We start from the raw sequence: 17855 nt of genomic DNA, 5'->3' as shown, positions 1-17855 counted from the left end.
CTCCCCACATCCAAGGACAGAGAGCTCAGGTGTTTTCTAAATAAAGATGCTACCATTAATGGTGTTTAATAATTATGCACGGAGTCCGTAAAATTGCTCAAACCAGTTTTGAATCTACACAATTTCTTAACGCTCACAACTTCTTGTAACAGCTCCTTCAGTCATGCAATAAACTGTCAACTTTTGAACAAGTTTGGACAGCACACTTCCCAGTTCCATCAATCACTTATCCCTCTGACTCTTTGGTTTAAAAAGCAGGCTAAAGAGCTGTCCCCATTACGATTGCAGCTTCCTTTATGATTATGACCTGCACTCAAAAAACAAACCTACTGAACACCAAGTCTCCAAGATGGATTTTAGGCCATCAGAAACCCAAATAAATACACTATAAATCTCATGGTAAGTCATATATATGCACATTTAGGTTTACCTGTCTAACATTTTTGTGCTGGCTCGTTCTAGTTTTTCCAAAATCTGGGGAAGTTGTGTGTCATCATCACAGGATCCTCCCCAACCAAGGACACGAGCAAGGTCATTTCCAGTACCAAGGGGTAACACTCCTAGCTGACACTGAAACACAACACAGGAACAAATCTACTATTGAAAACTAGAAAGAAAATACTAATGGTTACAAATGCTTGTTATTTCAATCAACAAATGTTAATTTTATAGCTGATGTCTAAAGCCTGTAAGTCAAATTGTGCTGTTCCAATACAACTCATCCTGTTTATAACAGTGAAAACTTTCATTAAAGAGTAACTATCAAGTTTGGCCCATAGAAAGAGATACAACAAAGAACCAAGTCAAGGAAAAGGTAAGCACACAAAATTAGGCATAGTCAGTCTAGGCAAGGAAAATAAATATGCACACTTGCCTGCTTGTGCAAGCTGAGCTTATCAATTTCTGACAAGACCCAACCCACGCTTCCATCGCCACCACACACAAGAATCCTGAAGTTGTCAAATTTCTGAAATAACCGCAAACTGCAGAGAAAATGCAGAGCTAGTTATGTCCATTAGCAAGAGAGCAGTGACCTTCATTAGCAATTGTTACAAGAAAATATTGTGCACAGCATCTTTATGATCCTTTTATTTTTCCAGGGTATGCAGATACAAACATCTACTTAATTAACCTATCTGCAGCCCATCTGTTGCTGTATATTCCACTTACACTGACATTTCTGATAAATAACATGCCAAGTTTTTCTTTAAAAAATTCCCTTGATATTGTTTTCAGGATTTTATAAGTCTGATTTTATAGATTTTATTAATATTTAAAAAGAAAATAAAAATTTAAGTGATAAAATTGCAACTGCTCTATGCTTCTCACTTCAGCCAGAAGCATAACGCACCATTGGGAATTTTAAACGAGAAGAGGTTAAGACACAATGACAGGATGTGCTCCACAATACGGGTGGGCTTTTGTCAACGCGGGGCTAACTAAATATAAAGACCATTGAGGGCAATTCTTAAACATAAGGTGATCACAACAATATAAGACAAATAATACAAGTATTTCATACTATATCCTTAAAGCCGTATGCTGCTCTTACTTCCTATGGCTCTTCTTCTCGTTCTCTCAGACTTTTAACACCTCTAGGACACAATACTTGGACAGTACAGAAAAGGAGGACAAGAGAGACAGGAAAAGCAGAAAGGTGAGACACAGAGGAAATGGGAGTGAGATGTGCAGAAACAGCCAAGATGTAAAAACAACAGGGACTTAAACTAAAAAAAAAAAAAAGAAAAAGAAAAGAAAATAATTGGAAAGTATAAATTCTTAAAGTATTAACAACAAAGATATTTATTTTTAACGCATGTTATTTTCCAGAATATGTATAATTTCTGAACCATTTCTAAAAAGCAACATATCAAGATCACAAATTTTTGAAGCATTTATACTTTTTCTAAAGAAAATAATATCACTTCAATATGATGGGCACATACCTATTCAGAAAAATGAAGCAGATATTTAAGGGAAAAAAATGTTGATACCAGAACAATTTATCCTATCCTAAACCCCTAGAAATACACTTATAGAATGCACCTCTGCTTTTTAGATCAACTAGAAAAAAAGAAGACATCAGTGTGACCTGATGAAATAACTGCTAAGGACCTCTCCTTGGAAACTCTTTGGGAAGAGTACTTAAAAGCAACCAACATGAACTGCAATTACTGTACGAAATCAAAGTGAGCCTCTTCAGCCATGGTACAGCTATCTCAAGGAAGAGAACTTGCAAACATATTTTTCAGACTGTCTCCTTTCAAAGACTTTCTCATCCATAAGACAAATATGCCATTATAATTACACGTACAAAATGCTAGCTAAAAGTGACTTAGATTGAGCTCATCAGGGTTATAATGAAAGGAATATTACAGCTCAAAGAGTTAATATGACATGTCCGTAACACAGTACTAATTATTATAATCCACAGCTGTATTCAATTATATTTGTATTATTTGCACACTGTTTGAACTGAATATTTGTGAATTCGTTTAATCTACATTTTTATCATTAAGTATAATTCTGCATCTTAAAGAGTACAAAAAATTAGTGTTTCTAGTTGCTATAACTGGTACTATTAGGCCATTTAACCACATCACTATATCTGAGTGGAATTAATGAAGAACAGAAAAATGGGCATGAATTTAATCTTCATGAATGTGCAAAGATGCTTGGGTTGTGGCCACCACTATGCAAATTTCTTCCCTATCTCTCCAACAATCAACCCTTAGATTTTGGGGAGAAATGCCCGGTGGTTTTAACTGTGTTCTTGCTCCAAATTCTGTGGGATGGTAATTTTCTTGACCATCTACATATGTTGCCTAAACCATATTTTGGATGTACTTTGAAGATGAAAATTTTTTCACGTACTTGTCCATTACCCACTGCACACCCCCCTGCTGACAGTTGCGTTCAGAATTTAAAAAGATACAGAGCACATTTAGACAACAGTTTTATTCCATAGCTATACACAAAAAGGTCAGAGGAATATCTGAATTATGCATTTGAAATGGAAGAAAAGCACATGGGCAACAGTGCATAAAGGCAAAATCAAAGTTCCTGTGATTCAGGAAAACATCTATACATTTATAACAGTTTTGAGCCTTACCAGTTAACGGAAGTCAAAGCTAGCCAAGAGCTTTTGGTTTTGAATTTTCAAGCTTTTCTAGAAGGAAAATGTTATCCTACAATCCCTTCACCCACCGGAATTTATCTTGAGATTCTGTTGTCTCTTAGATTTTAATTAGGAAGTCAGAGTAGATATTGGTGATAGAATTATAGCAACAAGGGGATATAACACTATAAAACAAGGGGAACACAACACTACACTTTGCACTAAATTCCCTTGTAGAAGGGCTTGCTCAAGATTTCCAAGATCATTACCCTAAGTGAGGTCCTCCATTCATTAAATCGAAGACCTGAGCTGGATTTAACGACTGTTTGAATCGACGAAGAAACTTTACTCCCTGATTGTCTCCACTCTTTGAGTTAACAAAAACTAAAAGAGGACTGGCACAGGATGGCGGGCATGTGGCTTTCCAGAAACCTGTAAACATAGTTAGAAAGAATGAAATAAATAAGGTTTTCTAATATGAACAACACAAAAAGAAATCATGGGAAAGAGGAAGAAAGGGATGAAGGACAAAAGGAGTACATTTTATCATGCATAATGTAAGTGCTAAACTGAGTATTAGTCCTGCAAGGAAAACATAATTGCACAAGAATTACCAGTTCTTTTTTTGTTTGTTTCTGGTATTTTCAGTGCCTAGATTTAGTAAAATCCTGAAGACAATAGCTTTATTGTTTTTTAACAGTGAAAATTTATTAACCTTTTAGAATACTTCTTAAATCTCATCTTTATAGTTTATTATCACATAACTTAATATATATTTCAGTTACAAGTGTTTGGTTTTCAATCTTATTTTGCTTTAACTGTACTGGGTTGAGCTGGATCATCCACATCTATATGAGCTTTCTAAGAGTACTCAGATTTTAAAAGTTACTTGTACTCAGTTCCTCCCAGGTGAGACTTTGCATAAGAGCCTTCTTTTCAGACTGAGGTTATACTATTAAGTAAAACAGAATCACTGAACAACAGAAGACCTTCAGCTGTGATTCACAACTTATCAAAGTCAATGCAGGTCTTAACTAATTACAGTAGGATTTCTACAAGGTCCTTAGTCAGAAGCACTAAAGGGCACTGTTGTCACTAACACAACCAGTCCATGGAGGTAATGGTATCCCAACAACACTTCAAAATCAGACCTCACATGTATAGGTTTTGACATTTGTCTCTGGCAGTATTAAAATGATTCCGTTGTTTTCAATTACTAAAAAAATATTAAAGCTACAAATAAAAAATTGGCATTAAAGGATGCTAATTTAATTCCACATTATCATAATGTCTAATTTCAAATAAGGTTTGATTAATTAATTTAAATGCCAAGAAAAATAATTTCATATATTGAAAAATCTTCCTAGCATGAATAATAAATGACAGCATGATGTCTAAGATACCACAAAGCAAGTAAACAGAGTGAATATATACAGCATACACAATCACTTTTACAAACTTCATGTAACAAAATTCATTGAATTACATTAAAGTTGTTGGTCTATGTTTGCCATCAACACAAACTATAAAATTAAAGCACTTAATATTTCATGATTACTTCTTTTTAAAATCCACTCTCTGCCTTGAAGTACGGTCTCCCACTGCTGATGTGTCTTCATCCTGAACCACCAGAAAGCACCTCTGAGTTTTGAGCATTTGCTGGGTTTTTAGCTGTGTGTTGCAGGATTCTTACACTGCTTATATTTTAAAAAATATAATTTAGAGAAGCTATGGAAGCAATTCCTCTCTTAAGCCTGGTAAAGTAGTTGTAGACTCTGAGATGTTCAGCTACCTTATCTCTGCATAATGCAAAATTATCCAAAATCTGAGAACTCACAGGAGTGGTGTATGCCAGGCAGACATCAGCCCCCTTCATCTGAGGACTCTGATCATTCACTTGAAATGTTTCTAAGGGTCATAAGTAAAATGGAAGAAAATTTCTACTGGGGCAACTTTAAAAAACATTTTTAAAAACATGACAGTTAAATAATTCTAGAAAAACCTACACAGAAAATTATACTTCTCTCTAAATTTGCAGACTGCATTTCCCTGCTCAGCAGAAGGATTTTAGCTTTGTTTATTTGTAGGGATCTCAATAGGCACTGGAAGCCCAGAGGTACTACTGAACCCACTAGAGTACTACGTACCATCGGAGTCTATACTGTTTAGTGCTGTTGGAGGGATGATCGATACCTTACATTGGCCAAGTGGACATTTACGAGGGTACAGATCTTTACAGGCCGTGTGAACCTACAAAAAAACCAAAAAAATATTTTCCTTCAGTGGAATTTTGAGGTGAAAACACAACTGATACTATGTTATCTATGTAACAATAATGGACTGATATATAACATTTAGGTGTAGAGGGAAAAGGAGTGAGACTAGGAAAAAACCCCAAATGTTCAACCACAGAGGCTTGTTACTAATTCAACAAAACATTATTTTGGAGAACTTCATCTTCAGCTACCCCAAGAGCAGATATGACTCACTCTTTCAAGGGAATCACTTGCCCCCATCCACAAGGAACGAAGAACCAAGTTCCCAGCAGCCAGCATCTGTGCTTGTTGCAGCAAGCAAAACACCAACTCTGTACCTGCCTGGTCCACTGGGCTGTTCTGGAAGACGTTTCTGCATTAAAGCTAGCACACCTACCAAGCCAGACCCATCTGCCAAAGCTGGGTCCCATAAATTCCATGTTATAGAGGTCTCTTCCACAGATATTGGAAAGTGAGGCACATGCACAGGTGGCTTCAATTCACCTAAATTTCAAGTCACCTCTGGAGATGCCAATCATTTCCTACTGCTTACACACAGAGCCCTGGACACCTATATGCCAGAACCTTCGACAGTAAATAAACTGCTGACGTGCATAAAAAACCCATCTTATTAGACAAGTTGATAAAATTAAGAGAAAACTATATATTGGGGAAATGGCAGTAGTATGTTAAAGAATTTCAATCAGTAACCTACAGATTGCCCTGAAGAAGAGAAAGTCAAGCTTTTGCAGTAATAAACATGTTAATACATTAATAAATATTAATGTAACATATGACTAAAATATTAATAGACCAATAGCTACAATAAAAAATGCAAGAAAGTAACATATGATTATTAGGTATAAGGAACAGGCATCTGAAAATTCAGTTATCAGCTAGGAGAAAGCAGAGAAAACACATTGGATGACAACACCTATTAAAGAAAAACTGCATCTGTGGGTGTATTAAAAATTAACTGTGCAGGTAGGACAGTCATCAGAAATTCTGAATGCTAGAGAGACCTGAGTTTGCAGAAGCTGCCTGCTCCTACTTAATCCAAAAGCAGGTTGTGAAATGACAAAACAAAAATAATGGTAAGCAATAAAACTGTCAAAATGCGAGCTGCTTGGATGTGGTTCAGTGCACCTACCATAGCTTTACACCAAAGGCACTTCCAATCTTGCAGGCGTAGAACACTGCCACAAGTCTTGTCGCAGACTGCGCACTTGGCACTGACCGGCAGGTTTCCCTCTAACCACTGGTGAGGCATAGCTATCTGTGGAGAAGGAGTCATTAAAGTTAAATACCCAGAAAGATAAATTAAAGGCTTTTGTCTCTCAAATATAGGTGGATTTAAACTATTTCTCAGAGCTGTACCCTTTCATCAAAGAAGCAGGTATGCTAGTCAGCCAGGATAAGGGGCACTGATGCTCACAAGGCAACAGCAATGAATGGACTACTTTGGTGTTCCACATGCTAGGCAGAAAACATGACCCCTGAAGAAGGGAGACATGTCTCACTCATGGTAGAAATTAACTATAACACAACGGGGCAGTTAAGTCCAGAGACTCCATCATACAAACAAGTTCCCACTCAGTTATGTTGACTACATGACACAAACCAATTAAAAATACCTAAAATTCATAAGAATAGGCAGGACAGCGGAACACTTCTGTTGCTTCACTTACCCACTCACCATGGCTGGTAAGTCACAGCTCTATAAAGCAGTCCCAAATGCAGTGCAAAGCTTTTCTCAGTGCACTCTTTGTCCCACTAATACCATGGGCAACTCAGGACACGCAGGTGTACAACTTAGAACAAGCCTTCTAGCAAGTAGCTTCACACCAGTGGTTCATACATAGTTGTGTTTGTAAAAATAGTCCATTTATCACAATCAACCTCACAAAAGCTTTTGTTGTTTCTCCTGCTAATTTTAAAATTCCGGCTTTCATCGCCAAAAACCCCTCCCATTTCAATGAATTCCAAATGGGCTTCCTGGGAAACAGCTCTATGTAATGAGGGCAAAAAAAAGACTACAAATACAGCATGGTAACAGTGTAAAATACTATCTTTGCTTCAGAGCACTAGGAACTTCTGGGATCAATTCTCCAGCTGCAGAGTTTCTCCACATGTGTCCTTTAAAATCTTGTAACACATCTTCAATCTAGTGCCTGCAGTTGCTAGACTTGTCTTGTGGGATAGGAATACAACTTTAACCACGTTAATCTTTGAAAAGTGTTCAGGAAAATAGCCACCTACCATTGACTTAAATGGGTCACATGGCAATATTTCTATGGTTGGTCTTTTTTTTCTTGTTTCCATAAAAAAGAAACAGCTTTGGAAAAGACTGTAAACATGAATAGTACTTACACCATCTTCATCTTCAATGATGTCTTTTCCAATCGAGGCTAATGTAGTCCATTTGCAGTTATTTGTTGCTCGGACAGCACACCTTTTATGTGCTTTAAACTTACACACTGCAAGACACAGATAAACATATATCCTGTGTTATTTGTTGTACTTCAGTGATACACACCTATTAAAAAATTAAGCACAGATACCCCATAAAAGAGCCAAGTACATGTCACTTAGTGTTGTACATGACACAAAACAACAAAGAAAATTCAGCTCATAATCACTCGCACTTTTAGTCTCTAAACCCGGTTTAACTGCTAAGCTGTAGCCCACACTAAGTGTGCCCTGAAATCCACATTGGTCTCCATTTATTCATGTGCAAGGTACAATGTATCTTTAACTACAGGTTTGCCTTTTCTATTCCTCCAGTAACTTAACTCAGATACCTGGTTTAAATTTGCAAGAAGTGAGGGGAGAGTGTTTTACAGAAGTATTTTGAATCAGGAACTCTGTTTCTTTGCTCAAAAGATGCCTTTGTGGCACCATGCTGGGCCTATTTTTCTCAGAAGGTGAGAAAGTGATATTTTTATGTGGTGATATTTTTATTCAGGATACCAGGGATTACAGAATTTTCCAAGAACTTAAATCAGGAAGAACCTTACTTTTTGTTGTTTTTTAGAAGTCCACTAACTGGAATACCCAGCACAAGCGTGTAGTACAGGCAGACATTTTGACAACCTAATAACTGTTTGAATTTTGTTCAACTCAATTAATATGCCTAGCTAATGATAACATATTAGACCAAACAGACTGATGCGCCCAACTGTGGGTATTTCTTCTACTGGAAGTGCATGATGTAATTCTATTTAGAGTGCATTATATAAATTATTTTGGCAAAGACCATTAAAGGTTTATGAGAAGTAGCCAGCAGATCAGAAGTAGTAGCCTCTTTTCAAACAAATATTTGACAGGAAATTATCAAGGCTTTGGCCCGTCGCTTATCTACCATTAAAAAACATTAAGCCATAGTACAGAATGTCTTGTGAATAATAGATTTCCCATTTTAATTCCACTGACCCATTGCCAGATAATTTAAAAAGTGAATTGAGACTATGTAAGCAACATCTGAGTTTGAGAGCAATCCTCAGTGTTCTGGGAGATGCATGAAACTAAGTGCTCAGCTCTCACTTTCTTACTTTCTAGAAAGAAAGAGAAGGAAACAACAGAAAGTTTCATTGCTTTTACAGCAACTCTACCAGTCATTTCAAAAAGCAGCATTCATAAAATCATAGAATTATTTGGGTTGAAATGGACATTTAAAGATCATTTAGCTCCAAGCCCCTCTGCTGTGGACTGGGACGTCTTTTACTAGACCAGGTTTCTCAGATTTCCATCCAGTCTGGCCTTGAACAATTCCAGGGATGGAGTCTTCATGACTTCTCTGGGCAACCAGTGTCTCACCATTGTCACAGCAAAGAATTTTTTCCTACTATCTAATCTCAGCTACTCTCAGTTTGAAGCCATATTTCCCCTTGTCCTGTCCCTCCATGTCATTGTAAAAAGTCTCTCTCCATCTTTCTTGTAGGCTCCCTCCAGATACTGGAAGGCCGCAATTACATCACCCCAAAGCCTTCTTTTTTCCAGGCTGACCAATCCCCACTCTCTCAGCCTTTTCTCACTGGAGAGGTGGTTAAGCCCTCTGATCATCTCCATGGCACTCATATGGACTCGCTCCAATACGTCAATGGCCCCCAACCTAAGAAGGGCATGGACCTGTTGGAGCAAGACCAACATAGATCCAAAGTGTGCAAATATCCCATAACTTTCAGCTAACAGGGTAGAATCACTTTTTCTAAACACATCAACATCACATTGTGTGTTTGCCAACCTAAGCTGGTTCTGAGCATCTACAGAACCCAGCTCTCACAGAAGCACAGAAATAAAGGCTGCGTTTTCAAGTGATGGACCATGAGCAGTTTTCACCATTTGAATGTTTCAGAGAAGATATGCCACTGAATTCAGCTTCCTACTCATAAATCATATGCACTTGCTTTGCCACACAGATCAAAATACAACAAATCAGAGATGAGGGGGAATAAGAAATTGCAAATTACAAAGCGATAACAAAGTAATAGAACATTCAAGTCCTACTGAGCTATGATTCAACTTGATCTTAGGAACCCTGCACTCAACTTCTCTTGCAACAAGGCAAGGACAAATTCAATCCCAGGCTTGAAGAGCTGCAGCAAGCTACACTATAGATGGCAAGTGACAGATAATGTCTGATTTGTAAGTACTGTAAATAACCTACCTACCAAATCTCAGATCAGACTCTTTGGGTCACCCCCCTGCAACCTCAGTACCACAAAAACAAGATTTATGTTGGTCTGAACATTAAACATTACCAACAACAATAACCTTAAGACACAGATGTAACTTGCAAGAAAAGAAAGGAAAAATTTAAATCAAATCTCAATATTAGTTACCACTATCCCCTGTTTTTTTGTCTCAGATTACACTGAATCCGATTCATGAATCAGTCTGGTATCTGAAATCTTTTGGAAAACATGCAGACACACAGCTAGACATCAACTGTCATTGCTCCACCAACAAAAGCTAAAATACAAGAGAATTTAAGTGACTCAGGAAACTTAACACTGCAATATAGTTTCTGAATGCAGGTGTGAAGTGTTTGGTTGTATGACCATATGCTTTTAGAGAACAGGACCATCAGTCACTGCATGTAATGGATGGTTCCTGACTAGTATGGGGCTGTGCCATACTCTGCTTCGTAATAATTTTCAACAGGTATTTTCCTTATTGACCAGTAGCTAATGAAACAGTGCTTTTTAGACACCAATATGAATTTCTTCATGGCCTTTGAAAATTATTATTATTGTTGTCATTATTATTGTTGTTGCTGTTGCTGTTGTTGTTGATGTTATTACACCCAGTAATAATACTACTACCATGAAGACTTTTTTTCAATACTGTATATCTTCAAAATATCAAGGACTTCAGAACAGCTTCAAGTGATTTTTGCAGTTATAGAAAACAGCATTTCTGTGATACAGATTTCAGGTTATAAACAATGCACAACTACTGATTTGATAAAAAAATCTTATATAAATGTTTTCCCCAGCATCACAGAAGGGTACATGTGATATAAAGCCACAGAACAGTTTTCTATTACTTCTTCATTCTTTAACAACAAACATTCCTTGTCCTTCTGACTGCTTCATTCACTCTTCACTCTCCAGACCAAGCCGAAAATGTGGCAAAAGTATCAGAGAGAATGACTGTGCAAGTAGTACCCGTACAATCCAACAATTCCCTGGGCAATGGGTAAGAACAACTGGGTTTTGTGGGCAAAACCCCACAATCAAAATGGAAGAAGACCAGGTGCACAAAGTGCATTTGCAGAGGTAATTTAAACCCAGTATTTTTGTACTGATTGATTTCATGATCCTAGAGTGCTCTTACAACATTGTTTGTTAGTGCGATTCATCACAGGAGAATGCAGTTTAAGAGTGAGGCTTTCTCCCACTTATTAGCTATACTTGATATTCAACAATCAAGATAAACAAATGCTACATGAAGAAATAAATTTTTGAGAATAATCATAAAGGCAGTGTTCCACTGGAAATGACTTAGATAGAAATGCAGTATTAATACAGAGTAACTGATGTTAGAGAGCTCTGGAAGAGTTTCTGTAGATAATGATATACCATTCTTTAGGCTTCTTCCATGTTGAAGCTAAACTCTGAGGAGCATAAAAACCAAAACCCTTCCTTGATTCAGCTAGTTTGGAATAATTTCTAAAGCAAGGCAAAAAGATCATAATTACTCCGTCCTAGTAAAGACTGTGGATGAACATTGGCAGAGGTCAGTCCTTTAGTGCTAGCTAGAGCAACACAACACACAAACAACATTGGAAAAGTAGATTATCTTTTGAGAACACACAAAAGAAAGAACCCATGGGAAGAATAGCATTGCATCTCAAAGGAGAGTATGATCAATTTTTATTACAAGTCAGTTGTTTTTTGAGCAGTAACAGGAATGAAGCATGGTTTGTTATAACTTAAATCTTCAGATTGACATACATATCAATTCTTTGACTTCTAAAAAGATGGAAGTTCACAGTAGTTTTTTACCTAGAAAAGGCATTAACTCTTTTTCTACACTGGTTTCCCAGACTTAGAATATCTTCATGGTGGCCTGCAATTAATTTGGCCAACTTTTAACAAAGGCTGCTGGGAACGAAGGTGCCCTGAAGAAAAATGTCACCCATCATCTCCAAAAGAAATGTGGCTTGATTTGTGGTCAGACTTAAAAAAAACAGTTGTGCAGGGCTCCTGACAAACAGCAGTTCTCAGAGAATAAAATGTTACAGGACAACTGAACTATCAAAAGCTGCACGATACCAGCAATGGGGTTTCTTTTTACCTATAGTTAACAGTCAAGAATCAGACCACAAAGACTCTAAGCTAGTTTCAAGACAACTTGGTGTGTCAGTAACCCAAACCACTAACAGGAGGAAGAGCTCAATTATCTTTTGAGAAGGAGCCTCTCATGCTTCTCAGTACAAGGCATAATAGAGTAGCCTGGGATCAATGACCACACAAATAATTGAATTTAGTATAGATATAAATGGATTCCCAGTGTAAAGCAGTGCTGAAGGTTTGAGATGCCAGGCATGAATATTTAAACAGGTTTTTTAAATTATGTAATGGGAAAAAGCAACACAGAACAAGTCTGGGGAATTTTAAAACTCCAAACTTCCTAGATTGTCCTCTCAAACCATATATACTGCTAACACAGATAAGCTAAAGAAAAAATATAAATTATTAAATGCATTAGAAGTGCACATGGCAGAAGCAAGTATCAAACCAAAATGCAGTTTTTAGATGAAGAAATTAAGGATGGTTAATATGGGTTTTAACATGTATACATAATTGTGGACAAAGTATGAAGTATTCCAGTAAAAGAGTGAAATGTCGAGCGGTTTAAATTAGATATATAACTAAAGATCTTCTTTAACTAAAAAAAAAAAAAGAAAATAGATCTAAAATAGCACCTAAGAAGTAAGAGGAGGTAAACTTATTAATAGACAAAAGAATGTCATAGTATCTACATATAAAACATTCCAGGTCATACACGATTATGAAACTGTGGAAAAGCGAAAGCAAATCTGAACAGCTTTCAGAAGCTATTTGTAAAAACTGCTGAAAGATTAACTGACATAGAAATGTGGATAAATGTTGTGTTAGTTTGTCATAAGTTATGCAGAAAGGTGACAAACTCCAAATCTGGAAATGATGGAAACTTCCCCAATGTAGAGTTAATGCCAACACTCTGTATATTAAAAACATACTTAGATGTAAAATTAGACACTGAAAAAACATAAAATGGTGAACTACAGACATTAACACTGATAATCATACACTAATAATTCTTACTAAACAGCCTTTTAAAATAGCTATAATATTAACTCATGAATGGATAAATTCTTTATGAAACTAGTTCCTTTCTTTTGCCTGAACGAAAGTAACTGTATTTGTACACAGAGGCAATACAACTGCATTTTAGTTAAGTACATGATAATTTCATCTGCCAATATCAGACATTGAGAATACCATAATTGCCTTAAAACTGTCCAAAGGACTTATACACAGTAGAAAACATACACCAGAGAAGCTGGAATTAACCATGCTACTTCTAATTTCTACAAAACGGGTTTGTCCTGTTCCTTGGAAACTGCACCATTAGCTACATTAAAAGCATGGACAATTCAGGACAGTGGGTTAATGTTTCCTTTGTAAGATTTCCTTAACACACATTATTATGCTCAGACCTCAAGTATTCTAACAGCATCAATAACAGAAATGCATTTGCAGTTGGGTTACATACATCCAAAGAAATCAAATTATGAATGGTGTAACTGTAACTCTTTTCTGGGCAGTCAGCTATTTTAGTAATTAAGTATCTCTATGTTTCATATCTCTCCTAAGATATGCTTTATTTTCTGCTGGATTCTAACACAAGCAGACTTGTTACCACTTTTCCACAGAACTTTCAGGAAAAAAAGAAACAAGCTGTTTCAGACATACCATAATTATTTGTTCATGAAGTATCATTTCTCCAGATAATCTAAATGCTAAAGTCTTAGCCACACTTCCTTTTCCTTTGTGCTGGATTTCCCCTGTTCAACTATCAAAATGCAGGCATCTACATATCTACCCCCTCACAGCATGAGAGAATTTTTAAAGCAATAAATCATTGTGTACTGCGGGATCAGGCAGCAGCAATAGAGCAAAGAACTGGAGGGGAAGGGTCACAACACTTTTGTCAATGTTAAGAATGTTTTTAGATTTGGGGCAGAAAATACCATCATGATTTTTTTCTGAGAAATGCTGGTTCTGCAAACCAGTAAGACTATTTTTCCACATTTTTGATGTGCAAATCAAATAAATCCTATCTTTTCTTGCAAACTCTCCACCCTGTACACTCCAAACTGGTTGCTGCAACAGAAAAAAGTGTTCTATTGAAAAAGGCACCTGGAGAAACAGGAAGGTGAGGCAGACCATTAGCAGTCCCTCTGCTCAGAGGAGGGTTGCTCTCATGAAGAGATTTCTCCCTTCAGGCTCTTTTGTTACTCATTGTTTTCAGGATCATTACTCGTACTGAACTTGCAGCCATCTGTCTACACACACAGCATGATAACCAAGGGGAAGAAAGCATTATTTTACCTTCACAGGACAGGCCGTGAGAAGTGACTCCAGAGAGGCTCTCTCTGCACACATTGCAGAAGGTGGGTCGGGCGTGGGAGCAGGCGTACCAGTTATGCATCCCTGAGAAATGTTCCACATTAAACTGTGCGGTCTAGTAAAGGAGAAGTTAAGACAAATTTGCAAGTACAGAACACAGCTACAGTGACTGACATTACGTACGCTTCCATAGTACAGGGGACGACAGTGCAATGCTCACCAAAAGGATTTTCCAAAGGGTATTTTGCTTGCTCTCCCTCCAAAATTCTAAACCAAAGTGTGATAATAAGATCTCATTTTGCTAGTGAAGTTCTTAATGTGAAGCTTCACTCTGACATTAGATGCACTTTTCACACTAAGGAGGGTGAATAGTCCAGTTCTGTGTCCTGTAGCTTGATCTGTTGGGCTAGAACAGGTTGCACCAAGAGGGATGAAAGCTTACCTCATAGTGTTCTCTGGACTGAACGGACTTCAGGGAGCTTATCCAGTCCTCCATTTCTTTTCTGTTCTCAGCACACAATATTAGCCTCCTAAATGGAGTGATTATCTGAAAAAGATAACTCGTCCTGATTAATCCAGATAGTAAAAATCATGATAGACTATGATATTTATGTACTCTTTCCTGTGAGATGATGCAAAAGGATGGCACGCCTTACAAGACAAGAGATTAAACACTTAAAACTATTTTCTTTAATGGACTACCAACAACAAAAGTGTTTGCTTTTCCTTTTACAGTTCCCAAGATTCAAATCAGGCTTTGGTATAGGTCTCTGGAATCTACATTGATCATTACCCCTTCTCAGCTCTTTGTCTATGCACTGAGATTTAAATGCCGAAATGGCAGGCACTGAAACTGCTAAAACAACCATTCTGGAAATTACTAATTGACTAAAACTGCAATTCTATTTCATAACACCATCATAGCAACTGCAAGGTCCATTCCAATTGCTAGAGACTAAAACATATCAAAATCAAAAGCCTGGAAGTCTTAAACAACCACAAAAGATGTCATCATATTTCTCAATCTTGTATATTGATATTATATTTACACAAATTTATACATACAAAAATTTAATAGAGCACTTTTTATATCCAACTATATCAACTCAGTATAAGAACGCACACAAATCTTTATAAAAAGGCACAGAGAACGAAAGCAAACAGTTTGAATCATATCCTACTAGGACAATTGAATGAATTCCTGGAACAAGTTGATGCTGGGAATTTTTCAGTGGTCTGGAGCTGGAGTCTAGAAATCTGAAAATATTGTACCAAGGAGGTTCGAGAATACAAGCTGCTCTCCCCTCTCCCTAAACAGTAGAAAAATAATCAAAATAACAGGAAGGCAGCAGAAACTATCAGCTAACTCCCACTGAAATTATTTTGAGCACTGCATTAAAATAGACAAAGCAGTCACTTACATAGCAAAGAATTTAAAACAAGTACAAGAAAATAAGGAAAGTTATTTGTTTTGTTGTAGAAAGTCTGAAAAATAAAATTAAATCCTGTATCAGTATTATGCACTAATCTATTGCATAGTATGTACCACCAACACTTGCAAATTACTTAAATAAAATAAAGGACCTAGAGAAAATGATAATTCTGAGTATTCTTTTAAATGCTACAAGCTAGACATTACAACATTTGCACAATATTAGTAAACAGCTGCAGTTACTTACCCAATCCCTGCCGTAAATTGTCTCTAGCCTTGATTTGTCCTATCCACTCCTTCATTAAACTGAGCTGCACTTTAACATATCTCAGAGGCGACGTAACTGAAGTGCAGCAGGCTGCAAGTCACGTGGAGGGGAGGCAAAAACCCTTTGGGCTTGCCTTTGCCTTTTTTTTTTTTTTTTTTTTTTGATGTACTCACTTCACATGGAAGGGAACGGTATCTTTGTAATCTCACTTAAGCTATTTAATAAGGTTTATTAGTAGCTCTCCATGGCTTTTCCTAAAGAACAGTTTATGCAAAGAGCAATGCTTCTCTCATTAGTTTGGAGCCAAACAGACGCTTTATTACTTCAAAACGTTTTTCTAGGTCAGGTCATCCAATGAAGCCAAGAAAAGTCATTAAATCATAATATAACGCTGGCTCCAACAACAATCAGCATTCTACTGAAATTTCCAGGTTTAAGTGGATGCAGAAATCTTATTTGGGCAAATACAAACCACAGATTATTTCCTGTTATATAGCATGAGATTATAATACAAATTAAATAGTGATAAATCCACCCAAGACTTGGCACGTTGTGTCCATCCTTCTGCCAGTTATTACTGATTCTAACCTGTAACCAGATATTGTGAAATGCCATTAAGCAACAACAGCTGCATTTATTGCTGAAAACTCGTGACTAATCTTGATCTTTTCAAGTAATATTTATATATATTACTCATGTCTTCAATACTGCTGGTCACAGAAATCCACTGTGCATCCCTTCACCCTCCCCCTCCAAAATTAAGGCCCTGGTTCAGTTGTTCACACCTAGTTACCTAGTGCCAATGAAGACACCTTTCCAAAAGAGTATCCAAAGTTTTGGTGGGGGGGTAAGTATGACAGAGGACCAGAACAGCAGCTGTAAATAACCAAGGTGGGACACCAAACTTCATCTCAAAAGGCACTGCACACCAATTTACTGGCAATCGAATCACATCACCAAACACTGCTAACCAATGCACATAAACATACCAGAAATTCATACATTCCAGCTTCTTACTAAAATCAGAGTGCAACAAACTTAATGAAGTTCACTGCATTGTAACAGTCTAACAGCTAAATTGGATTCTGTCAATCACATGAATGTAGGATCAATTATTATTAGTGCTACAAAAATAAAGTGAGAAGTTGGAAGACATACATATTTGTAAATATAGCATCTGTGATATGATTAAGCTACATATTCTCGTTGATTTACATATTTGCAACAACAAACTTCAAGAAGGTACCTGATAAAAAACACCATGAAAAAAGACAAAATGCATTATATGCAAGAAGTATCAACAAGGCTTGGAATTTTTCAAATAACATAACATAACATAACATAGAAACTAAGAAACCCATTTAGCTTCTCATCTATTTCAGTCTATATTACTGTATCCCACAGCTGTAGGGAGGAGAGAGATCCAGCAGGCAGGAATTGTGCAGCAATATTGATTTATTTAATTATTTTGCAAACTCCTCTACAGACCTCCCTCTTCACAGTCTAATTGGACAAAGGATCAGCCACCCCCTGGGGTGATTGGCCAGAATCCCAAAACATCCATTGTAAAATACTTCTCCACTGTACCAAAAACATAGCTCTACAAGGTCACAGGTGTTCATAGCCCTCAGAACTCTGCAAACATCCTCATGAGAGAGAA

The 17855-nt window shown here is 36.9% G+C and overlaps 1 protein-coding gene across 6 annotated transcripts in view; it reads right to left on the bottom strand.

Moving 5' to 3' along the window:
- DGKH (diacylglycerol kinase eta) overlaps window positions 1-17855 on the bottom strand; it is a 74282-nt gene that overhangs the window by 40749 nt on the left and 15678 nt on the right. For 2 of the 6 annotated variants that reach the window (XM_008633144.2, XM_017733573.1), the window contains exons 3-10: window positions 14938-15042; window positions 14478-14610; window positions 7744-7850; window positions 6524-6649; window positions 5266-5368; window positions 3388-3550; window positions 875-983; window positions 431-570 (exon numbers count right to left, since the gene is read on the bottom strand). In XM_008633144.2, coding sequence (XP_008631366.1) covers window positions 431-570; window positions 875-983; window positions 3388-3550; window positions 5266-5368; window positions 6524-6649; window positions 7744-7850; window positions 14478-14610; window positions 14938-14991 — 935 coding nt within the window. In that variant the 5' untranslated portion in view covers window positions 14992-15042. Of the gene's footprint in view, window positions 1-430; window positions 571-874; window positions 984-3387; window positions 3551-5265; window positions 5369-6523; window positions 6650-7743; window positions 7851-14477; window positions 14611-14937; window positions 15043-15676; window positions 15778-16174; window positions 16265-17855 lie in introns of those variants that run through there. The other 4 variants (XM_017733570.1, XM_017733572.1, XM_017733571.1 and 1 more) reach the window with 4 other exon arrangements.

Source organism: Corvus brachyrhynchos, unplaced genomic scaffold (assembly GCF_000691975.1).
Source record: "Corvus brachyrhynchos isolate BGI_N302 unplaced genomic scaffold, ASM69197v1 scaffold202, whole genome shotgun sequence".
Taxonomy (NCBI): Eukaryota; Metazoa; Chordata; class Aves; order Passeriformes; family Corvidae; genus Corvus; species Corvus brachyrhynchos.
This window is presented reverse-complemented; position numbering and strand designations above follow the sequence as displayed.